We start from the raw sequence: 26,950 nt of genomic DNA on the forward strand, positions 1-26,950 counted from the left end.
TGTGTGTTTATGTGGGTTTTCTGTAGACTATGAAGGTCAAGGATCCATTTGGTTGTCTTGTAACTAGGGTGTCTAGGAAGGTCAGACTGTTGTTATTTTCTATTTCTATTGTGAATTGGATCCTTGGATGTTGGTTGTTCAGATGGGATAAGAAAGTGTGTTAGGTGTCCAGGTCATGTAGCCAAATTACAAACACATTGTCCACATAGCATAGCCAAAAAGGATTTAGGGTGGGAGAATTTAGGGCATTCTTTTCAAATGTCTCCATGAAAAAGTTAGCCAAGTGGGGGTGGAAAGAGGGGAGACCATGACTGTACCCTCGATTTGTTTGTACAATTTTCCTTGCCAAACAAAACAGCCTGAGTTCATAGTAAAGTGAAACAGGACTGAGATATCAGGAGGAAATTCTGCTTGCATCAGTGCCAAGGTGTCCTTAAATGGTACATTTGTGAATAAGGAGGAGACATCCAAACTGACCAATAAGTTTGCATGGTGGAGTGCGAGGGCTTGTTTACTGGACTAAAATGAGCTGTGTTTTTGATATGTGATGAGGTATTGCCAGATAGGCAAGCACTTTGGCTAAATGATTAGCTAGTTTGTAAGTGGATGAGTCTATACCATCCACAACTGGGCATAGAGATACATCCTCTTTGTGGATTTTTGGAAGTCCATAAATATGTGTGTGTGTGGGAGGGGGGGGGGGAGAATTGTAGGGTTTTAGTTTGATGGCCATGTCTGCTAGCCAGAAAGTGACATTTATAGTAGTCTACGGATGGTAGTAATTTGTGTATTGGTGGGATCATAATTTAGTATGTAGTAGGTGGATCGGTCTTTAAGAAGGGTGGTCACTTTTTTTAATATAACCTGTGTGGTTTAAAATGACAATAGCATTGCCCTTGTCCACTTTCAGGATTTTTTTTTTTTTCTTTGTTATTTCTTAGATGTAGAAGGGGGTTTGCTTGCAGGAGGATTTGGCCTCTAATAGCACGTTGGCTACACTGAGCCTAACATTGTTGTTGGCCTGATCGTGGGGATTGTAGATTCCATGCTCAATCTGGATTATGAAATCTTTGGTTGGTACATGTCTAGGTGCTATGAAGAAGTTTTGGTCATGGCTGAGTGTATGGCATGCCCTGGAGACCATGCCCTGGATACCCAACACACGATCCAGTAGAAAAAAAGCCACCTTACTTCACTGAAGCAATTTTAAGTTCAAGAGGCTTTTCCTCAAATCTACTGCAGCTCTTACTAACTATACCAGACTAAACAAATATGGTTGTATCACGCTACCCCTCATATCGGAAACCCTCATTTGCAGACAGTCAGCCCAACAACCAAGAACATCCAACCAAAACCAATAGGTGGCATAATCATACGACTTTAGATCTCCCTGTACTACTCACGTTTTCTTCTTTGTTGCTGAAATGTACCTGCAAGGACATGTTAATTACCATTGTATTAATCCCTGAAGATGCAATTTAACTTTGGTGAAATATAGGAAATAATAATTAAATATTTTTAGTTATTATTAAGTCTAAGTTGTCAATTTCCATAAACAACATACACTAAAGTGGTGGCTACATTGCCTCTAATTGGGGAAAGTGATCATGTGGTCTTGACTTCGGTAATAGGAAAATATGTGGAAATTCCAGTTAAGATATATGTGTGGAACTACAAGGCAGGTGTTTATGATATACTTAGGAGGCAGCTTGAAATCTAGTGTGTTACTAGGAAGCAGCTAAGCTACTTCCTAGTAACACACTAGACTATAACCTTGTCCTCTGATGTACTAAAAGATATATACAAATTTGTTCCCTTGCTATGTAATACAAAAAAATAAGATATAAATCTGAAGTGTTTTTTTTTCCTTCCTTTTTTTTTCTCTACAAGTACAGTAATAGTTGATAAAATCAGCGTCACTTTGGCATACTGTTTGAAAAGTAATGAAGCTTAAAATATGAAAATTGAAATGACAGGAAATTGTTATTATTATTATAAAAAACCTACAGTACAAGTAAAATAATTTCATCTATTTAGGCACAATTTTTAATAAAGATGTCAAATTAAATATAAAAATAGACAACAGAATAAGCAAAGGTGCTATTATACAGAACTACTTGAATATATTTATATTGAATAACAGAGAAATAAACAAAGCCTTAAACTAACAGTATGGAAGATTTATTATTATTATTGTAATTTCTATAGAGTCACAAGACTCATCGTTGGAGGTCAACACAAATTCTATTATTCCTCTCATTAAATGCATCCACTCTCTCTGCACATTTATCATCCTTTCAGGCAATGCATTCCATGCTCTTACAACTCTCCATGCAAAAAATTTACTTCTTACCCACTTTCTCACCACTCTCTTTTGCAACTTCCATGGGCCACTTGTCCTTTCTCTTTCCTCCTGTTCCACCATATTGAAAAGTCTCCTTAGTGTTAACACAATATTAATCTCTTGACAGCTTAAATATCTTGATCACAGCCCATCTTTGTCTCCTATCCATCAAACTCTGCAATCTATATGTCCTCACTCTGTCCTCATGATCAACATTGTACAGTCCTGATATTTTTGTTATTCATCTCTGTACTCTCTCTTCAAGTTTACTTCATCACCATAAAATCCTAGTGAACAGATCTGAGCAAAGAAATCCAGATGTGGTCTGATGAAAGCTTTATACGATGGGACCACTGCACTTTTATCTTTTGCAATCAACGTCCTCCTCAACATTGCAGCAATTCTCTGAGATGTCTTCACAACCTTTACAATATGTCCTCAGAACTTCAAACCTCTATATACAATCACTCCCAAGATCCCTTGCTTCCATCACCACTTCCAGTATATCACCACCAAGTGAGTATAAAGTATCCCATTTTTGGATCCAAAACTTTTAAACTTTACATTTAGTTGCATTAAACTGACATCCCAATTCATTTGTCTACCATTCGAGTCTATTCAAATCCTTTCATAGAGCCAAAGCATTAGCACTATTACTAATAACCCTCCCAAGCTTCAGATCATCTACAAACAACTGAACATCTCCCTGTAGTCCTGTGACAATATCATCAAACCACTGAGATTGAACGGCAAGGGTCCCAGCACTGAACCATGTAGAACTCCATTTGTAACCTTCCTACTCCCAACACTGCTTCCTTATATACAACTCTCTGACATCTACCAGAGAGCCAATCACCAATCCAGTCCATTAACCTGATATCCAAACCCATATGTTGGGATTTAAAATTTAATCAACATGAAAAAACACAAGGGATAAGTAATACTATCTATTTAAAGCCATATATTTTAATCTGAATATTACAGACCATCATCAGTAATGATAACAGTCAAATGCAAAACAGAATGCAAACAACGGATGATTTGAAAAAGTAAGAGCCACATGATGTTATGCATAAAACAATACAATGGTGTATCTGAGAAATATGAGTTCCCTGCTGTAATATTACAGCAGGAACTCTTAAACATCAAACAATATATGAAATGCTATGGCTTCTCAGGAAGGACCATACAACAGGTTTTTGATTCCTATAATCAAAATTTGATTTATATAATATCAAAGAAATAGTACATTAAATTCCAATTCATTTCTATTATTTTTAGAACACATTTCCAGAATTCTTAAGAAATACAATTTCATGACTACTTTTCTTCCAATCAACAAATTATCAGCATGGTTTCTATTTCAAAAGATAAACATTCTCCTCTAGTTCTCCCTGGTGTCTTATCAAGTTCCTTGATAAGACACCAGGGAGACACCAGTTCTTACTTTGGACAAACTGAACACTCTCTGAAAAAGACAATACCAGAACACCAGTCTTACATTAGCAACAGTAAATCTGAAAAGTCTGGCTTGGCACAGCATAGCACAGAATAGATACAGACCACAACATTATATGGTCTGAAACACACTCCATCAGTGTTGGCAGAAATTTGAACATTTATTCAAAGAAAGCACTGAGGCTTTTACTTCACCATTTGATTTTAAATCAGAATGACTGCCTCTCTCTATTTAAGATATGGGAAAGTCGTATTTTAATCACACATTCATATTTTTTATCTTTGTTTCTTTTTAAGAGATAATTAATTATCAATATTGCAATATTTCCTCGGTTAAGCTATTGCGTTGTTTTGTGTATAACATCAAATGAATCTTCCTTTTTTAAATCATCCATTGTTCACATTCTATTTTGTAATTAACTATTGTTACCACTGATGATAGCCTATAATTTTCAAGCTGAAATATATAGCTTTAAATAAAGAGTATTACTTATCTCGTGTTTTTTTTTTTTGTGTTAATTGAAAAACCTCTCATGCCACGAGTATCTCTTAAACAATTTCTATGGGCTTACTGCTTTACTCTGAGTGTAATTTTTATTATTATTATTATAGAAGAGTTTGAACAGAAAGCACCGTATTCAGTATGGATGAAACTCACCATCACTGCTTTGCATAGATTATGTGTTTTATCATTTTGCCCAAATATGCTCAAGGCTTTCTGAGTGCACATCTAAATGACCAGCCCCATCAGAATCAGTTTTACTATAGGGGAAAAAAAAAAAAAAAAAAAAAAAAAAAAAAATATATATATATATATATATAACTCTATACCATGTCTAGACATGTTGGTTACTACAAGACCATGAAGGAAATTCAATTTGTGTACCATACCATTGAAATCATTCAGAAATAGGCTAAAAAAAAAAACACTTGCATCACACATGTACATACAAGAACAAATTTAAAAATCACAGGGTGTTCAACGAATGAGTGAACAGCACTGACAAATATGGTTGTAAGAAGCTACCAAAATTATTATTATTATTATTATTTAGGCCTCCAAGGAGTCAAAAGATTCATCACGGGAGGTCCTTCCTAGGAAACACAAATCTATCAAGAATCATTGTGGGTGGTCACCCCTAAGAAACAAAGTCTATCATACCACTCCTTAAACTCATTGGCCATTCTCGCTCTCACCACTCTATCAGGCAATGCATTCCAAGGTTCAATCACCCACCATGCAAAAGAAACCACTCCTCACCCTCTTGCTCACAGTTTCCTTTCATAACTTCCAGAGATGGCACCTTGTCATTACCCCTTCCCGCTGTTCAACCAAGCAAAAGAACTCCCCAGTGTTAACCCTGTAACCACCTCTCAACAGTTTAAAAGTCTCAATCATATCACCTCTCCTTCTTCTATCCACCAAATTCTGTGGTCCACATTTCCTAGCCGATCCTCATAACTAACATTGTACAGTCCTGAAACCATCTTTGTTGTCTGTCTTTGTACCCTTTCCACAGTTAATTTATCCCCTTTAAATCTTGGGGACCAAATCTGAGAACAATAGTCCAAGTGTGGTCTGATCAGCATCCTATACAATGGAATGATAACTCTTTTAAATCTGCAGGTCAGCGTCCTTCTCATTATTGCAGCAATCCTCTGTTTTATCTTCACCACCTTTACAATATGTCCCTGTCCTCTGAATTTCAGGTTTCTATCAATCATCAACCCCAGATCTCTTGACTTTCGTCATCCTATCGACGTGTCCCAAACCACAAGACCTTACATTTTGCTGCATTAAACTGACACCCATTCATTTGCCCATCTGTCTAGCTTGTATTTAAATCCTCTTTCAGGACTACCACATCTGCACTATTACTAATAACCCTTCCCAGCTTCACATCATCCACAAACAACTGAATATTTTCAGTTGTTTGCAAATGATGCAAACAACTGAAATCTGCAATCCACTGACAATGCATGTCATTGATATAAAGGTTAAACAATATAGGTCCCAGTATTGAGCCCTGTGGGACCCCTCTTGTAACCCTCTGCCTCCTTGAAACTGCCTCACCATACAGAACTCTCTGATATCTATCGGACAGTCAATCCTGAATCCAGTAGATCAACCTGACATCCAAACCCCATGTGCTGCAACTTAAATATCAATGTATCATGTGGCACCCTGTCAAATGCCTTCACTAAATCCAAGAAAATGGCAGTATATGCCTTTCCCTCATCTACTGCTCTTGTAACTTTATTATAAAAGGTTAGCATATTACTAAAACAAGAGTGCCGCTTCACAAATCCATGTTGACACTCACAGATGACATTACCCTCATCTGGCCAGTGTTGTATACAGTCCCTAACTAATTTCTCCAATATCTTAACAACTACTGATGACACACAAACTGGCCTATAATTAGACACTTCCAGTCTGCTAACATCCTTATGCAATGGCCCTATCTTACCTTCCTTCCATTCCCTGGGCACTTTTCCCATAGCCTGACTTTCATTGAAAAGCCAGTTCAAAGGAGCTATCAGTTCTTTAGCACATTCTGTCAAAACCTGTGGTGAAATACCATCCTAGTCCCACAGCTTTACTGACATCCAGAGTACTCAGTATTTGGAACATGTTCTCCTCCTGCACCTCTAAACCTCAAACCTGTCCTATCCATCTAGTATTAAAATTTATTCCTTCAGGATGAAATACACCAATAAAGTGTTCATTGAACAATTCCACTATGTCCTCTGCATCAGTCACTCTATTCCCATTTTTATCCCACAATGTCATTCTTCCACAATCATTTCTCCTCCTACTGGCTGCATAGCTAAAAAATTCCCTAGTTTTCTTTGGATCTTAGGGCCTATCTCTTCTCATATTCCAGATTCGCCTTTCTTGCCATCACTATCATAACTAGGCAACATGCACACTATCTCTCCTCTCTGCATCTTCTTTTGTATTACCTCAAGCAAGAATCTCATATCTCTCGCCGCCCAATTTATATTACCTCTCAAGTCATTTGTTCCTACCATCAAAATCATCTCATTCACCCTTTCACCCCTCTTAATTGCCATAGCCACTCTTTCTATCGTTCCTCCAGGCAAACACTCATCACACATCCTATCTTGCACACCACGGATTATTGAATCTCCATATATTACACCTCTTATCACCCTGTTCCTCAATTGCTCCCATGCATCCCTCACTCTCTCTCTCTCCTCTAACACTTTCTCTCTGTGTTCCCCCACTTACCTGTCTTCCTGACATCACTCTATCTCTGGTTCCAGTGCTCCCTCGCATTCTTCTCATTCCCTCTCTCTCCTACTGTTTCCATTCTATCCTCTACTATCATTCACACAACTCTCTCTCATTGCCTCTCTTCCACTTATCATTTTCTCTCCTCTTCTAACATTCACATAACTCTCTCTCATTCCCTCTCTTCTACTGTTCCCATTCTCTCTCCTCTTCTATTTGAATCTCCTCTTGGAGATTCCAATGCTTAGTCCAAAAGCACTTCAGCTATCCAACAAGAAGTGCCACAATGGAATGCTCTCATAATGTTACTTATATTTTTCCAACCAAGTGAAGCCATATTTATATACAGTACCGTGATGTATTTTCCAAGTGTGTGCAAACAAAGTTTGCACCTGAAAGTATCTTCAGGACTATGGTAAAGTGGTACAACACCGGGCGACTCCTTGCAAAGGTGGAGCAAGCTACCAACACTCCTATCTCAGTATCTCCCATAATGCAAAACACATCTCCTTGCGGATATGTATAATGTTATGCATTAAGGGAAGGGCCACTACCCAGGTGAGTTTCGACCTTTATTGAGGTCTCTTCAGTGGGAGCCAGGCCCAAGTGGAGATACCAAGGTAGAAGCATTAGCAAGATCATCTCCTCCTATAGGAGCTGCCAAACTGTGTGCCAACTTTTTATTAAATTACTCTGGATTTAGAGAAAGATGTTGAAAGTTTATTTTTCACTTGGTCAGACTATAATAAATTTAGTTTATTCCTTTATCCAAGTTTGTGCAAACAAAGTTTGCGCCTGAAAGTATCTTCAGGACTGGGGTAGATAAAATAAAATAAACCAAGTGAAAAATAAACTTTCAATATCTTTCTCTAAATCCAGAGTAATTTAATAAAAAGTTGGCACACTGTTTAGCAGCTCCTATAGGAGGAGATGACCTTGCTAATGATTCTGCCTTGGTATCTCCACTTAGGCCTGGCTCCCACTGAAGAGACCTCAATAAAGGTCGAAACTAGTCTGGGTAGTGGCCCTTCCCTTAATGCATAACATTATACATATTTGCAAGGAGATGTGTTTTGCATTATGGGAGATACTGAGATAGGAGTGTTGGTAGCTTGCTTCATCTTTGCAAGGAGTCGCCCAGTGTTGTACCACTTTACCCCAGTCCTGAAGATATACTTTCAGGCACAAACTTTATTTGCACACACTTGGATAAAGGATTAAACTAAATTTATTATAGTCTGACCAAGTGAAAAATAAACTTTCGCCATCTTTCTCTAATCCAGAGTAATTTAATAAAAAGGTGGCACACCGTTTAGCTTTAAATTTATGTTATTTCAATGGAATATCAATGATATTGCAATTTTAGTGTACATCCAACATACGTAGCAACCTTGCTTTTTATACACGTATATCAAGACAGGTTGCATAGTTAAATCAACATGATGTCTGGTTAATAATATTTTTTAAGAGCCAATTCAATGTCATTTTTGTCACATTATTATGGAAAGACTTTAAACAATCAAATATCCATAAAAATATTTACCATCATCTTATAAATTGGTTAAAAAGCATTCACCTTTGGGCCAGGCAGTCCTGCTTCTCCAATTGGACCTGGAAAACCTTGATTGCCCTGCAGAAAAAAAAAATTATATTAGACTGGTTGGCTTATTGGTACAAGAATAGCACAGGTCATACTACACCATTATATAAGCATAACAATAAAATAGATAGTTATTTTTTTTTAAATTTGTTTTCTTGTACATAACTTGTTATTTACAAGAAAACAAATTTAAAAAAAAATCGACTCAGTAATGGTCTTCAATTTTTTAAAATTTGTTTCTGTGTACATGGACATAAAATGAACATAAATATAAAATCAAATGCATTTGTTTATATTAATTATCTGTCAAAAGAATTACTTCTTTGTCTGATTATTGCTTCCACTCCTTTGACCCAAACACCTACTCTGAATGAGCCAAAGAAATTATCATCACCAGCATAAGTCCTTCATTCCCCATTCTATCCAAAATCAATGTCCACTTTCCAAATAGTAGTTCGATAGAAAGTATAACAAAGCAATTCAAGAAAAAAAATTCAGCTTACCATAGGTAACTCACATCAAGAAGCCGAACTTCATACTCAGCCTATACTGAAGCATGCAACAAATGCAAAACAGTCATAAGCAAAGTCCACGCATATTTACAATTCTCCCGATTTCAATCTGAATATGCTTCATCTCTTGGATCTTAACTAACTGCTTTCATAACTTAAATCACTTTCTCATTACCATTCACAATTGTCATCTTGCCTTCAGTCTGATAAAGGGCTACATCATAATATTGCTGGACTCTGCAAAGGCATTTAACATACACCTCATGGACATCTATCATGCAAACTGAAATTAACAGGATAAATATAAAACACTGATGACATTGTTAAGAGGGAGGATGATACGCAGACATCAAGAAAAGTAGAATATGGTGCTAGAGGTAGCAGAACAAAAAAGAAGGCAGGTGACCAGTGCTATGCTACAAGGCAATGTTCAAGTTGCTGTTTATTTTGTACATATCATACTGGAAATGATTTGAAATAGATTATACAATTTGGTGCTCATGATGATGCAAATGAAGAATGGGCATGGCTAATACAAGGAGGAACTGAAAAGTTCTGATAAACACCTAGAACAAAAACAATATCAAAGCAACTGATATAACCAAAAGAAAGAACATATCTTAAAACACTTTAACACTCATGTTTCATCAAATTGTAATAATTTGTTCTTTTTCTTTTCGGATAGATAAGAAGACATGTCAGAGGTTTTGAAGAAAGTGAAAGACACAGAGGTAAGGGCCATTATCATGTTTTTCATCTGCAAGAAACATCTGGACCAAAAATGAGTTGCAGAAATTATTCTTACTGGCAGGAAGACCTTCATCCCCCATTCAACACATAAGCCTCATTCAATTTCCAAGCCCTGGTTCAACCAAAAATGTATCAAAGAAGTCAAAGAAAAAAATTGAGCTTACTAAATTTTAGCATGTGGCTTGTATCAAGAACTCTGGCTTCATACTCTGCCTACACTAAACGAAGCACACATGATATGCAAATGAGCATCAAGAGATCCAAATCTGATTTCATAAAGGGCAAGAGCAAAAAACTTGCCTCTGTCCAAATGGAAGCCGTGCCTTCTAGTACCTTGCTGAGGCTGTTGGATGCAACTTCTGCTCTCCTGCATTTCCATCCCTCTCTCTCTCTTTCTCTCCCATCCTGATAGCACAAGTGGTATTATGCCCAAGGATAAAGCTAACCTCTTGGCATCACTCTTTTCCTCAAACTCCTGTACAGATGGCCAAGAGAAATCCCCACCCACTATACCAGAATTCAAGCACCATATGCTTCCAGTAGTTTTTGTTGACAAAAAGGCATCAGAAAACTACTAAATAACTTGAAAACTAAAATGCTTTCTGGTCCTGACAGCATCTCTCCAATTGTTCTCAAATATTGCGCTCTAGAGCATGGATCCTCTATCCCAGTGTTTCTCAACCTGTGCAGGCAGACTTAAATTAATTAAATAAATATATATTTTTTTAATTATCTAAACAAATTAAATTGAATAAGTAAAAATTATTGAAATCAAATGGAGACTTAAAAAAACAACAACAAATATCGTCAGAATGTTCAACGTCAGAAGCAATAAAACTATATTGTTGTTCACTTCACTCTTTTTATTATTCGTCATTCTGCTGCTAAATTTGTAGTGGCAAGTGAACAATAATATAGTTTTATTGTTTCTGCTTTCCCTTGCTGTTTTGTCAGATTTGAAGTGAACATGTGTTATCCACATTTCAACCAATGGCTTGTTGTTTATTGATTTTTATTACTGAAGGTTTTCCTCCTTCAACCAAGGCTCAGTATATATCCTGAGAAGTCCTAAGTGATACTTGGACAAAGTGTGTCCTGAGTTAACCCCAGTATTATGTATTTATATATTTTTCAGAAACGTTTTTTAATAATGGAAAAGTGGCTCAAAACTAGGACTTTGAAAAGAAGGGCAAATGAAACAGGTGATGCTAACCCTAATTGTGATACAAGCGTTGTAAATCTGATACAATTAAAGAAGAAGAAACAAGCAGTTAAAAGAAAAAATACAGTAGGAAATATAACAGTTTATATTTGGAATTAAGGTTTACTTGGTGTGGAGATGAAAGTGAGCAGAAACCTCAATGTGTTTTGTGTTATGAAGTGTTGTCGAACAAGTGCATGAAACCTGCGAAACTCCGACGACATTAGAAACTAAACATTGTGATGTGAAAAATAAGTCAACTGAATTTTTTCAGCAATGCTTAGGGACATTAAATCATGGGAAAGATATAGTTTCGGCCATGGGTTCCTTTAATAGCAAGGCACTTGGAAGCATCCTATCTCTTAAATTTGTGCATAGCAAAAATAGGGAAACCTCATGCTATCGGGGAAAATTTGCTACTTCCAGCTATAAAAGATGTGGTAAAAACTATGTTTGGCAACAAGTTAATAAAAGATGTTGATTTGATTCCTCTTTCAAATGACACTGTCGGTCACAGAATTAATGATATGGCAGGTGAAGTAGAATCTCAGTTAATTGAAAAAGTTAAAAGGAGCCCTTATTATGCGTTACAAATAGACGAGACTACTGGTGTTACAAGTGATGCGCAATTAATATGTTACGTAAGATATGCGCATGATAACATTCATGATGTTATTCTGTTTTGTAGAACTTTGCCATCCCAAACAACTAGAAAAGAAATATTTCACACTCTCAATAATTACATAATAAACAAAGAGATCTGGTGGGAAAAATGTATAGGCTTCTGTTCGGATGGGGCACGTGCCCTTACAGGCAGGCATAGTGGAGGTTGTTTCTATGGTCAAGGAAGTAGCTCCGGATATGAATTGGGTACATTGTTTCATATATAGGGAAACGTTAGTCTCCAAAGGAATGCCAGCAGAATTTAAAACTTTGCTATATAATGCTGTAAAGCTAGCTAATTTTATTAAAGCTCGTCCGTTAAATAACAGGTTATTTTCAGTACTCTGCGATGAAATGGGCAGTGAATATATACAACTTTTGCTTCATTCTGAAATTCGCTGGCTTTCCAGGGGCAAAGTACTAACAAGGTCATTTCAATTAAGGCACAAAGTTTTATTATTTGTATCCTTTATTTTAAGCTTACACGGTGATCCGAATGCATTTTTGAAAATTATGGAGACAACTACCGTGTTTGAATAAAACTTTAGTTTAATATAAATAAAATCTATATTCGACGTTTCGACCTTTATGTCAAGGTCATCTTCTGGAGCATACAACTATACACAGAAAACAAGCTACACTACAATCAAACTGGTTTGTTAAATGAATGTAATTCTGATTTTGCATTACTCCTTGTTGACGAAGCATGGTTATCAACACTATCCTATATTTCAGACATTTTTTCGAAATTAAATTAACTAAATCTTTCCCTTCAGGGAAATCTTTAACTGTTCTTGATGCCTACGACAAAATAAAGGCATTCGAGAAAAAACTGGTTTTATGGATTAATTATGTAAAAGACAGAGAATTTGCACCTTTTTCCAACATTGGAATCCTTTTTAGTGGAAAATGATATTTTTGTTGATTCTGAGTTTCTGGAAAGGGTTTGTGACCACCTCAAAAATCTGAAACAGAATTTTGAAACATATTTTCCGAATAACTTTTATAAGAAATTTCTGTGGGTTAGTAACCCATTTCAGGCTTGCAGTCATGAGAATGACCTTTCGTTTTCGATAAAAGAACAGTTAACTGAACTTTCAAGTGACAGTGGACTTAAAATGCAATTCTGTGATCTTGGTTTGGCTCAATTTTGGATCTCGCCTTCAGCGAGAAGTGAATTTCCTGAATTATCTGAAGAAGCATTGAAAATTGTCATGCAATTCTCTACAACCTATCTTTGTGAGAAAAGATTTTCATCGCTCCTTCAAATAAAAACAAAATACAGAAATCGTTTTCATGTGTGTGTCGATCTTTGACTGAATTTGACCAATATTGAGACAGATCCAGCAACTTTGCAAGGGCTGAGAAGCTCAACCATCACATTAAAAGTAAGTAGTAACATAATTAGATCATATTATTTATTTCATTAATAAAAATTAAAACTTTGTTCAATGATGATACACTTTTAATCATTTACTTCCAATTTAATTAATTATGTTTCCATATGTATTCAAAACATGTTTTTAGATTTATTGTGTTATAAATAGCACAGTTTTTCAGAAATGTTGATAATTCCTACTTAGGTTTTTAAAAAAAGTTTCAAAAAGTCAAAACGACATATAGGGAAATAAATTAAAAACACTATATTTATTTTTGAAGTAAAACTTTAATTCCAACATTCTAAAATGTTATTTTTCTTGCTTTTCTGTTTGCGAAATCGTTGATGACATTGTCGAAGTCTATTTCATCAATCAGTTGTTGTTTTATAGACAGTATGGCAAGATTTCTTAAATGCCAAAAAAGTGCTGCCTGGGGTGGACCCCCCCTCAGCTACGCCTCTATAAGTTAGTGGTCCGTAGAATTGTTTTAGGCATTTTACAGGACCTTGGGCTTAGAAAGGTTGAGAAACGTTGCTCTATCCAAATCCATCCTGAATTATCTCCACAATCTATTACACATATTTGTACTTATTCCAGTGCATGGAAGCAATCTCATATCCATCTTATTCCAAAATCTACTGTCAAGTTACTGACCAATTGCCATCACTTCTGTCCTCTCCAAAATAATGGAAATAGTTATCAACAGCCAACTCTCCACTACTTAGAGGCCCACCAATTAATTAGCAACCACCAGTATGGATTTTGCCATTCAAGCTCCACAGATGACTTCATAGCTTTCATTGCCCACCACTGAAAAAGGAAAAAAGGTTTGGATAAATTTGTGCCATCACCCTTGACATTTCCAAACTTTTGACCATGTGTTGCATAGAGGACTGCTAAACAAACTGCTGTTCTTTGATCTCCCTGCTACTTCTGTAACTGGGTAGCCAGCTTTCTCTCTGGTTATTCTCTATTAGTCATGGTAAGCTCCCTCTCTTCAAGCTTCACCATTAATGCTGGAGTGCCTTAAGACTCTGTCACATCACATACTTTCTTTCTACTGTTCATAAATGACCTACTCACAATCACCACTAATCCTATCCACAGCTTTGTAGATGATAGTACTCTCCACTCATTCTACTCATTTGATAAACCATGCAGTACTCTGACATCCCAGGCTATAAGATCATCTACAACTATGCCTTAAACATTGATCTACATACTAGCATCCAATGGGACAAGGACAACTTTGTTATGTTCAATGCCACCAAAACACAGTCTTGCATTTTCTTGTGAAAAAGAGATCCCAGCTCATCTACTTACCCTCAGTAATACATAAACCACTAGGTGTTCCTTTTTGTTCAAAAGGCTATTTTATATTCAACCAACTCTTAACCATATACAAATCTTCCCATGCTTAGAATACTGCTCACATGGTGGGGGATACACCTAAACCTTCCCTTAAAATCCTTGACGCTGTCCAGAAGCAAATGATTTGGCTCATAGATGATCCCTCTCTTACAGATTCACTTCAACCACTGTCTCACAGATGCAGTGTTTCAGCACTGTCTAGACTATGTTAACTAGACCATGGAAGCACCTTTAGAATAAAGGTGCTTCCATGGTCTAGTTAACTGACGACCATCATTCCTCCACTTTCTGTTGCATCTATTAATAGAAGAGCAGACACTGCCCAGCATTCCTTTACTGTGCAAGTGCAAACACACCAAACCTGTGTCTCCTTTTTTCTCTTTTATTCGGTTCACCTTTGTCCTCTGGAACAGCCTTCCTTCTGAAGTATTCCCAAACAACTACAACCTGCTCAGACTTCATGTGCACCCCACACATGGCATTGATATGCTTATATGTATCTCAATTCTCTCATGTATGGGATTTAATATATTTAATAAAAAAACCTACTGTGCATAGATTTGGCTGCTAGAATTTCTGGGAACAAGAAAGTGGTTAGGAGGTTTCAGAGGCAGATGGCCATGATGGTGCAATTTTGGTCTGTGGAATGTTTACAAAATTTGGTGAATAGGCAGAACATGCTAAGAGGTTTTATAGGGTAGTTGTAGAAAAAATTGTTCTATGTATGACAAGAGAGAGAGAGAGAGAGAGAGAGAGAGAGAGAGAGAACAAGGATCATCCCTATGTACAGATTTGCACCTCCTGAATGTAGGAGAATTATTTTGCCTTCTTTCTGTTCTCTTGGAACCCTGCCAGTACTTCTGAGACTTAAATATTCTACTGTTGGCACACTTCCAGTTATCTTGCACTTTCTCACTACACCTATGCCAATATACTATCTGATCCTGTGGCTGCATTTGCATTCAGATTTTATAATATCCTATATACCGATAGTTCATCTATCTCTGTTCTTAGATCAGTAAACTGTGGTTATAAAGCAATGAATGCAGAGAATAGGTTGCCAGAATTAGTAGGTGGTTTTGGGTGCTCTATCAGTGAAGATAAAGAAAAAATCAAAAATATTGTGTAAATAATAGTTAGTATAGGCGTTCTGTGATATATCTTAGAACTTCAATCAAGATGCCTGGATAATAAGCTTTCTTTTAATAGGGTACTCATGTTTATCCTGATGAACAGAAAGTGATGGTTTACTTTTTATATCGGAGTCTCTGTATGCTCCACAATCAATAAGGCTTTTCTTTTATATCAATGCCACTTATGGAAACTAGGAATCTGTAGCACATTTAATACTGTGGGATGATAGGTATATTAAGGGTTATATAATTGGTAACAGCAATCTTTATACAAAATATGCTACTTAAGGTAACTTGAGACCTCTGATAAGCAGACACATTTGAATAGGCAGTGAAAATTATTATCATCAACATTTGACCTCCAGGGAGTCAGAGACTCATCGTGGGAGGTACTCACTATTGCATACAATGCTCATTCAACCGCATCTTAAACCGATTCAATGTGTACACATCCACAACACACTCAGACAATGCATTCCACTCACCAACTACCCTAGATGCAAAGAACTTGTTCTCACTCATTTGCTCACACACTCCTTATAGTTTCCAGCAATGGCCTCTTGTTCTACTCCCATTCTATGAAAAATCTCTTCCATGTCTACCTGATAACAACCCCTGACCAGCTCATATGTCTAAATCATATCCCCCCCCTTACTCCTATTCATGAGGCTCTGCAACTTACATTCTCTCAATCTGTCCTCGTACTCCACATTCCAAAGACCACTGACTACCTTTGTGAATCTTCTCTGTACCCTTTCCATCATATCCTCATCACCATGAAAACCTGGTGACCAAATCTGTGCACAATAATCCATATGATGCCTGATCAAGGCCTTATACAATGGAATCATAACCTCTCTATTTTTGCATGTCAGGGTTCTCCACATCGTTGCCATTATTCGATGTGATGTCTTCACAACTTGTGCAATGTGGCCTCTGAATTTCAGGTCCTTGTCCACTATCACTACTAGATCTCTCATCACCTCTAATTCGGTTAAAAATTTTCCACCAAGTGTATACTTTGCATCCCATCGTTGCTTACCAAATCTCAAAACCTTACACTTGGCAACATTGGACTGACAGTTCCACATACCTGCCCATTCATGCAATCTATTCAAATCGTTTTGTAAGGCATTAACATCAGCCTGACTGTGCATAGCTCTCCCCAGTTTTACATCATCCACAAACAGTTGGATATCACTAGTTAAACCCAACCCAATATCATTAACATACAAATTGAGCAACAAAGGGCCCAAAATTGACCAATGCGGCACACCACTGGTGACATTTCTCTTACGAGATACTGCACCCACATTATCTACCACTTAAAACCTTCATTTTTTTTTTATTTATTATCCCATGGTATTACACCAGATCATAGAGGTCAAGTTCATGTATTTTATTTTGCAGGTGGGGAAGACTTTTATGCCATTGCTAAAGTTGATTGGTCTTGTGTGGCCGGTCTTGAGGCGAGAGAGAGATCATGGTAGTGGCACTGCGATTAAACTTAGAGTTGATGGTAGCTCCAGGATTTTCTACTGACTACCAGTGGTGAGTCATGTCCTGAAGAATTGTTCTTTTTATGTTTTATTTTTGGGTGGTTTTAAAAAGATCGAAATCTGTGGTATCACTTGATGTTGCGGCCATTTTTGCTACTTCATCTGCAGTTTCGTTTCCCTTTAATCCCACATGGGATGGGATCCATTGGAAGATTATTTCGGAATCCTTAAGTAGTTTGTTTATGTTTTTTGCTATGTCTCTAAGTATTTCATGATGGCTAGTGTAGCAGTTGTTAATAGCTTGAAGGGCTGCTAAGGAATCTGTGAAAAATATAAACTCCTTCGGGTTTTGTTTATCCAAATATTGCAGTGCTGTGTTAATGGCTATTAATTCTGCATGGTATGAGTTGCATCCAATACTGTTAGTTGTTTTTAGTTCTATATGCCAGCTCGTGTCGTATGTGAAGCAGCTAAAGAATTGTCAGTGCCCTTGACCATTTTGTTTAATTTGAGCCTCAGGTCTAGGTCAGTCCCGAGGGGGATGGAAAGATGGGAAAATAGTTCCACTGCATAAAGGTGGTTCCAAGGCTGCTGTTGAAAATTACTGGCCAATCAGCATAACAGGAATCATTATCAAGGTCTTGGAGAAAATAGTCAAGAGGAAAATACAAGATTGGATAGATGAAAATGAGATACTGTATCAGGAACAGCATGGTTTTGTGAAGGGTAGGTCATGCCTCAGTGAATTGCTCATGTATTATAACACAGTGTCGGCTGAACTGGATAAGGGTAATGGGTTTACAGTGATTCTATTGAACCTTGCTAAGGCCTTTGACAGGATACCACATGGAATTCTAATCAGTAAAATGCAACATATGGGGATGGATATAGGATTAGGAGATGGATAGGAAGGTGGTTGACAGAGAGATATCAGAGAGTGGTTTATTCAGAAGTCCAAAAGACAGCCTGTGACTAGTGGTGTGCCACAAGGATCTATTCTTGAACCACTACTGTTTAATTTGTTCATTAATGATATAGGAAAGGATCTGAGATGAACAGTTCATTTGTTTGTGGATGATGCAAAGTTGGATAGGGCAATAGTGAATGCAGATGATGTCAAAATTTTGCAGGATGATTTGGATAGATTGGAGGTCTGGGCTAAGGAGAATGAATGTCAATTTAATGTAGCAAAATGTAAGGTTATACATTTTGTGGTGAAAAGATTAGCAGCAGTTTACTACATTGGTAGCACTGTACTCCAGGAAATTGATGAGGCGAGAGATTTAGGAGTGTTGGTGGATAAGGAGTTGAAGTTTAGGGGGCACATTGCAAAAATGGCCAAATCATCTCATCAAATCACTTGGTTGCTGAAGAATACGTTGACGAGTAGAGACAAGCATGTTATTGTTCCTCTGTATCGAGCCTTGATAAGACCCCATCTCGACTACTGTGTGCCCAGATTTGGTCACCTAGGTTTCTTCTTGATGGGGAGGAGGTGGAGAGGATCCAGAGGCGAGTGACCAAGATGATAGCAAGTCTGTGGAATGAACCTTATGAGAACAGCTTGAGGATTTGTGGGTTGCAGAAATTGGTTGATAGGCGGAGAAGGGGAGATATGATTGAGACATTCAAATTACTGAAGGCTTTCTATAAGATTAATTCAGAAGATATTTTTGAGAACAGGGCTGGTGGTGGGAGGACTAGGGGACAGCCATGTAAGCCGGGCAAGAGTGTGGTTAGTAAGGGTGTTAGAGCTGGGTTCTTTACTTTAGAGTGCTGAATGAGTGGAATAAGCTGCCAGAGTCTGTAGTGGGTGCTGTGACAGTGAATGAGTTTAAAGCAGGGTATGATAGATACTGTGTGAATGTCGAATAGTTGTGATAAACATGATTTGGAGCCTCCCTCGATGAGTCTAAGGACTCCCTGGAGTTGCCCATAATAATAATAACAATAATATTATGAGAGCCATAGATGAGCACCACTCCCAGAATTCCCATTTGGATTTTTGGAGCCATCTGTGTAGATCTTTGATGATGAAAAGATGACCTTGCTAATGCTTCTGCCTGGTATCTCCACTTGGGCCTGGCTCCCACTGAAGAGACCTCAATAAAGGTCGAAACTAGTCTGGGTAGTGGCCCATCCCTTAATGCATAACATTATACATATCCACAAGGAGTTGAATTTTGCATTATGGGAGATAATGAGATAGGAGTGTAGGTAGCTTGCTCCACCTTTGCAAGGAGCTGCCCGGTGTTGTACCACTTTACCTCAGTCCTGAAGATACTTTCAGGCGCAAACTTTGTTTGCACACACTTGGATAAAGGATTAAACTAAATTTATTATTGTGTAGATCTTTATTGAGTCGGGTCCATATTCCATTATTTTTGAAACCTTCATAAATGGTATTAGGAAAGAACTTGATATTGTCAGCATCCAGGAATGCGTTAGCAGAGCTAATCTCAGGTGGTATGGTCACCTAAACAGAATGGGCGAGGAAAGATTAGCAAAACAAGTGTTCTCTGCCAAGTTGGCAGCAAAACGACCCAGAGGAAGAGCAAGATATAGGTGGATTGATATGGTACAAAGTGCCTTAAACGATAGAAATATAAGATCTGATAAAGTTGGAGTCTTGACAAGTAACAGACTGATTTGGAGGAAAATTGTAGATAGGAAGTTAGTAATGATATAATTTTCTCATGTAGTACTATCATATCCTGTACACCCCTTGTGGGTACATGGCAGGAATTTGATGATGATGATGATGATCATAAATGGCGAACAAGAGTGGCTGACTTGCAGAGAGAGATAGATGAGCTAAAAGAGCAGGTGGAATGTCTAGGGAATGAGATGAAAAGTGTGAACGATGAGATTAGACAAATGGAAGAGACGAATGCAAGGCGAATCAGAGGAGAAGTGAGAGAGAGAGATGGGAATGAGAGGAGGGAATGAGAGAGAGAGCTATGGGAGTGATAGAAGAGGAGAGAATGGGAACAGTAGAAGAGATGAGGGAATGAAAGAGAGAGTTATGGGAATGGTAGAAGAGAAGAGAAGAGAAGAGAAGAGAAGAGAAGAGAATGGTAAAACATACAAGATGTTTTAACAATAATCTTTGTCACTTTTACGACTGTGAGCACAGGTTAACCTCACAAATAGAATCTTAAGACTGGAAACTTGGTAATGTTTTTCATGCAAAGATGACTAGCAAACAAAATTTAGAGAAATTATTGGTGGAGATTATTATTAACATCTGACCTACATGGAGTTAGAGACTCATCATGGGAGGCACACTATTGCACACAATGCTCATTCAACCATGCTTTAAACTGATTCAGTGTGTCTACATTCACAAAACACTCAGGCAATACATTCCACTCACAAACCACTGTCCATGCGAAGAACCTTCTGCTCACATCCTCCTTATACAATTTCCAGCAATGGACTCTTGTTCTACCCCCTCTCTCTCCCATTCTATGAAAATTCTCTTCCATGTTGACCCATAACAACTCCCTGACTAGCTTATATGTCTCAATCATATCCACACCCTTCCTCCTATTCACGAGGCTCTGCAATTTACATTGTCTCAATCTGTCCACGTACTCACACTCCACCTTCATATTTGCCATTGGGGCAATCAAGGTGGCCTTTCATTTGATTTTCCCAAATGATTTTCTAAATGTCTGAGATCCATTGCTTACTTTGATGTTTATGTCTTGAAGTCCAACATGGAGAGATCACATCAAGTGAGTGGTATCAGTGGAACTAGCTGTAGATCCAGAAATAATCTGTTGTGTTTGTATACCAATGCTAGAAGTATAAGAAACAAGGCGGATGAAATGGTTGCACTAATTTCCTCTGTGCACCCAAAGATTGTCGGAATAAGTGAGATATGGTTAGATGAGGACGACATCCTGACAGGAATAGAGATGGAAAGGTATGATGTGTTTCGTGAAGATAGAAGGGGTAAAAAGGGAGGGGAAGTGCTATTGATGATAGAGAAAGAGTTATGTCCATACAAGGTAGAGATGCAAGAGGGAAATAGGGCCAGTGGTTTTGAGGCAGTATGGTGTGAGATAGAGGTGAATAGAATCAAATACTTGGCGGGATGTTGTTATAGACCTAGTAATGTGGATTTTTTGTGCTGAGTTGTGAATGATTGGAATGCCTTGCCTGAGAGTGTGGTGTCTGCAAGGAGTTTGAGTGTGTTTAAGACATGGTATGATGAGATGTGTGTGTGTGATAAAAGGACCTCCCAGATGAGTCTTTGACTCCATGAGGTCTTGTTTAATAATAATAATAATAATAATAATAATAATAATAATAATAATAAAAATGAATAAAAATAAAAATGTGTAAGATTCCCTTTCTAATGACTTAAAAAATGTCTACTTCTTCCTTATTAGATTCAGTGGACCATAAGCACAAATATGTATTATCGTCTTATTATTTAAAAAAAGCTGAAACCTGCTTTAGTCTTCTTAATTTTGGTAACCCCAATAATGTTGTTAAGATAATTCATCTTTTTTCTTTTCCCCTATTAGTTTATATATTAATGGTGTATGTCTTCAGTTATGTGTGGCTGGTCTAGTAGCTGACTATTTTGACTGTATACTTCATTCCTGGTTCCTTGAAGAAAACAGTGAGGACCAAGTGAAACTGGACAATGCTCAACCATTACGATAGCTATTATGTTGCATCATTATCATCATAATGCACATGTTGTTTCAGCTGATGTAGAATGCAATATAGCAGTTAACTCCAAATTGTCAGCACATCCTCATTCATTCAGAATCTACGTGGGCATCTAATGATGGAGATGCATCCCAGGAAAGCTAAGGACTGGACATCAGTAGAAGCCCAAGCCAAAGCCAGTTCTTCACATATCTTATATGTGAATGTTTCTTCCTAGTCATGTAGCTTTAAACCTTAACTTTTCCACAAGCCTTAAGTAATAATACAATTTGAAGGAATTAATATTTTTAAGTCTTCCAATTAGAACCTCTGTAGCTCAGTCGGTATAGACGAAGCCTTTTTGGCAGAAGGACCTGTGTTCGATTCCCATCCAAGATGTGAGGAACCTTTATCTGGCTTTTTCAACTAAAGGTGAGTTAGCTTGTCTCATATGGAGGTAAGGTATTTTCAGCTGGGAACTCAGGTTTTTCATCCCCCAGAATAGGCAAACTGGCCCTGTAAACACACACATCTACCGACATGGGACACACACCAGGAGGCATAGGACCAATCACCTTATCCTCGAGACAGTCGCGGTTGTGAAATCCACAGGTAAAGAACCTTAATGGCTCATGAAAAGCTTAAAACAAAATAAGACAAGTCATCAGATTACTACTGTTAATTCATTCAGAAACTCATAAAATAATAATTAAAAAAAAAAAAACATTTCATCTCATAATTAAAAATCAATCAGCCTGATTACCAGATGTAATATTCCTGTAGAAATTATGTCATAGTAAAGGATAAAAGTAAAATGTACTAATACTTACAGGTAATCCTTTAGGACCTGCAGGTCCAAGAGGACCTCGAGGACCAGGTGGTCCTTGTAAGCCATGCTTTCCATCTTCACCTTTTGGACCCGGAGGACCACGAGGCCCCTTAATAATAATAATAAAAAAAAATTAAATAAACATAGGAAGATTTCAAACTTCAACTTTTTATTTTAAACTACAGTAAGGACATTAAAGCTGAGATTAAACTGCTTCAACAGAGCTAGGGACTGCTGGATAAACAAAAATGATAGTTAACATGTTCGCTGCCAAGTATACTCGTAGTTGGTATATGAGCCCCACAAGCCAGCTACGAGTATACTTGTATGATGCTTACTACCGGCAACGAGATTACCCGTACTGACCTTGAAGAAGTGAAAATGCTTGGCGTGTGGAGCTAGCAGCAAAACTGTGTATACTTGTAGTTGGTATATGAGCCCCACAAGCCAGGTACGAGTATACTCGTATGATGCTTACTGCCGGCAATGAGATTACCCGTACTGACCTTGAAGATGTGAAATTGCTTGGTGTACAGGAACAAACTATGCCAAAGTAGCGTGGCAGCGAACGTGTTAATATGGAAAATGAAGAGAAAACACAGATACAGTGTTGCAACATAATGTACTAAAATCAAATATGTACATATAATATAAAAGACATGAAAAAAAATTTAAAGTTCAATGCCGACTCCACGGAGGGCATAATAATAATATAAATTAAAGATGTACTAATATGCTTATGTGTCTCAATTTGAGACATATAAACATATAATGTGCTTTGAGGGCTCACTCAAAGCATCTAAAGTAATTTCAGGACTGGACAACTCGTATATAGAAGCTAACGACTTCACATCACTTGCCTCAGTATCCCACAATGCAAAGCACATATCCTTACAGACATGTATAATGCTATGCATTATGGGAAGGGTCACTGCCCAGACTTGTTTTGATATTTATTGAGGTCTCATCAGTGGCAGCCAGACCCCAGAAGTGATACCAAAGTTGAAGTGATGCAGAAGTCATATTTTCATATATAAGTAGCCAAAAGGTGTCATACCTTATTATTATTCTTGTAGAAAGGCTTATACATTGGTAACACATGACAATTAAATTATTTAAGGAATTTACAACGTATACTGGAATATTAATTAAAATAAACTTTAATAAATACTTCCTATATTTCGGCAATGTCACATTGCCATTTTTCTGGGAACATACAACTATGACACGTGCATGCAGGTGCTACAAAAAGCAAATGAGGCATAAGAGAGAAACTACTGTTGTTCCTAGACTCCTAATGGTGTCTCCAAACCACAACAACACTCAACACTGTAGTCAACCTTTCTTCCGTTACTTTGAAGCCTGAGGCACTCAACGCATTGGCGTGGCACAATTTTGCCATATCTCCTGAGAAAATAACCGCTGAAGAAATAATGATTCAGATAGAACATGGCATCTGCAACCTTCCAAACCATATTGCCAACAATATCAGACTGGATGTAGCTCGTGTTCTCACCAAAGCAAGACCACCAAAATCCAACATATCCAAAGGTGAATTTAAAGCTCTACAAGTAATGAAGAAAAACAAAGAAATAGTAATCACCAAAGCAGATAAGGAAAATGCCACTGTGGTTCTCAACCAAATGGACTACACAGGTAAGCTTAAGGCTTTATTGTTAGATCGGGCTACCTACCTTCCTATTGAGCATAATCCCACCAGCTCCCAAATTAGAGCACTCCAAAGGCTCCTTAAGAAGGTCACTTCTTGGCCTGTGGAAGTTACCAACAAACTAAAACCTATTAACTCTAGACCTCCTCGAATATATGGACTTCCAAAAATACATAAACAAAATGTGCCATTACGTCCCATAGTGGTTGGCATTGATTCCCCCACATACAAATTAGCCAAACATTTAGCCAAAGTGCTTACACACTATACTGGCAACACACCATCACACATAAAAAACTCAGCCCACTTCAAAGCCAGTATAGAAAACCTCTCACTCCAACACACTGACATAATGGTCAGTTTTGACGTCTCTTCCCTATTCACAAATGTTCCACTCAAGGAAACCTTAGAGTTCATCCAAGTCAAATTTCCTCTCGATATCTCAGCCCTATTTCAGTTCACAATGAACCCAGGCTATTTTGTTTGGCAAGGTAAATTCTACAAATAGATAGAGGGGACAGCCATGGGTTCACCACTCTCCCCTCTCCTAGCGAACTTCTTTATGGAGACTTGTGAAGAGAAAGCCTTAAACTCTGCCCCACAAAAACTCACTGTTTGGCTTTGCTACGTTGATGATGTGCTCGCTATTTGGCCACATGGCTCAGATACACTCTTAACACACTTAAACAGTCAATACCCCAGAATCCAGTTCATCTTAGAAAAAGAGCAAGACAACAGTCTCCATTTCCTAGACACTCTAATCACTCACCAGCCTGATGGATCCTTGGTTACAGAAAACCAACCCATACAGCAGATACATTCAACAGCAATTCCTCACCCCCTCACAACAATATGGGGTTATAAAAACACTATATAACAAGGCAAAATTAATCTGTTCAGATGACAATGCCCTAACCACTGAACTAAACCACATCCTTAATACTTTCTTAGCCAATGGCCACAACCATGAAAAAATCCAAAAAATATTAAAACCAGTTAACCAAAATACTCCCCCCTCCCACCCTACATAACAAAGATTACACTAAATCCATCAGCATTCCCTATATTCAGGGCACCTCTCAAAATATAACCAAAATCTTAAAAAAATATGACCCATGTCACAAACCATATAAAAAATTGGCATCCCTCATCCGCTCCACCAAAGACCAACCACTTCCCCTAGACCTACCTGGGGTATACCAGGTCCCTTGCAGCTGTAAACTGTCCTACTTTGGCCAAACAGGTAGGACAGCGAATGTCAGGATTTCAGAACACAAAGACTACATCTGGTTTCACCAGTACAGTCACTCTGGGCTTGCAGACTATGCTCTGGATACCCACCACACAATACACCGCAGCAAGTTTAAAAATGAAAGATTGTTCATAGAAAGCCCCAGCTCTAAAAACTTTCCAAATCTCAACAAATTTGGGTGCATGAGACTGCCCCAAATTTGGGAAGCGTGCAGCCAAGACAATATAGCCCTTTAGGGGGGGTATCATTAGGACTCTAGGAACAACAGTAGCTTCTCATTCCTGCCTCATTTGCTTTTTGTAGTGCCTGCGTGCATGTGTTATAGTTGTATGTTCCCAGGAAGATGGCAATGTGACATTGCCAAAATATAGGAAGTATTTCTTAAAGTTTCTTTTAATTAATATTCCAGTATGCATTGTAAATTCCTTAAATAATTTAATAGTCACCTTATTATTAAAATACAGGTATCCCTTGATTAACGCAATTAATTAATCCTTCGATGTTACCGTGTATATCAAAATCGTGTTAATCAAATATAATAATCAATGGTAAAAATTGCAATTCGTTCATGCTCGATTACTGTATTAATAATTCGTTTTATATGGTACTCTTTTAGGAAAGATAAAAAAATGAATGCAAAATAAATGTACCTACATTAGTTACTGCAATTTTTTATCAAAAAATTTATCAAGATTCGTTTAAACAGTTTTATTTTTTTTTCTTATCAGCATAAATTCTAAGATAACATCCAAATGACTCTCTAGCTCGGCAAATAAACATTCATTGATTAACATCTGTATCTGTATCCATTACTTGCTGCTTAAGCGATTCTAAACTGCAAAATATTCCGTCCAGTTCTTTGATTGTTCTCCTTGGGAACCTCATCTTCACATTCCATTTGTTCGCTGTCTTCATATGCACGTTGTTGTTCAATTGCAAGAAGATCGTTGTCGCTGAAATCTTTTGAATTTGAATCCAATTAATTCTTTAGCATCTGCATCAACACCATCAAAACCAAGGTCTTCACCAATTGGAACGATTTCTTCAACCACATTGTTCACAGGATTTTGAAACCACCTAAGTCATTAGTGCATTCTGGCAAAAGGTTTTTTGAAACAGCTCTCATGCAGCTAGAAGACACTTGCTCCCATGAATCATGAATGTGTTTGATTCCGTGTTTAATGGTAAAATTTTTCCAAAATTCTTGGTACCTAATTGCATTTTCTCACGCTGTTGTTTTTACTGTCTTTGAGAATGTCTTTTTAAGAAAATAAGCTTTCAAAAGTTGGAATGACGCCCCCCATGTCCATGGGTTGTAACAATGATGTCGTATTTGATAGAATATTGGTACATTTAAAGGCAT

The 26,950-nt window shown here is 37.5% G+C and overlaps 1 protein-coding gene across 2 annotated transcripts in view; it reads right to left on the minus strand.

Annotated features, from left to right (window-relative positions):
* Positions 1–26,950, minus strand: part of LOC150098312 (uncharacterized) — a 733,595-nt gene that overhangs the window by 402,023 nt on the left and 304,622 nt on the right. For both annotated transcript variants that reach the window (XM_090404774.1, XM_090404775.1), the window contains exons 23-24: positions 22,668–22,775; positions 8,638–8,691 (exon numbers count right to left, since the gene is read on the minus strand). In XM_090404774.1, coding sequence (XP_090260900.1) covers positions 8,638–8,691; positions 22,668–22,775 — 162 coding nt within the window. The remainder of the gene's footprint in view (positions 1–8,637; positions 8,692–22,667; positions 22,776–26,950) is intronic.

The sequence above is a fragment of the Typopeltis vanoorti genome, chromosome 15 (assembly GCF_054136105.1).
Source record: "Typopeltis vanoorti isolate ZY-2024b chromosome 15, IOZ_Tvanoo_1.0, whole genome shotgun sequence".
NCBI lineage: Eukaryota > Metazoa > Arthropoda > Arachnida > Uropygi > Thelyphonidae > Typopeltis > Typopeltis vanoorti.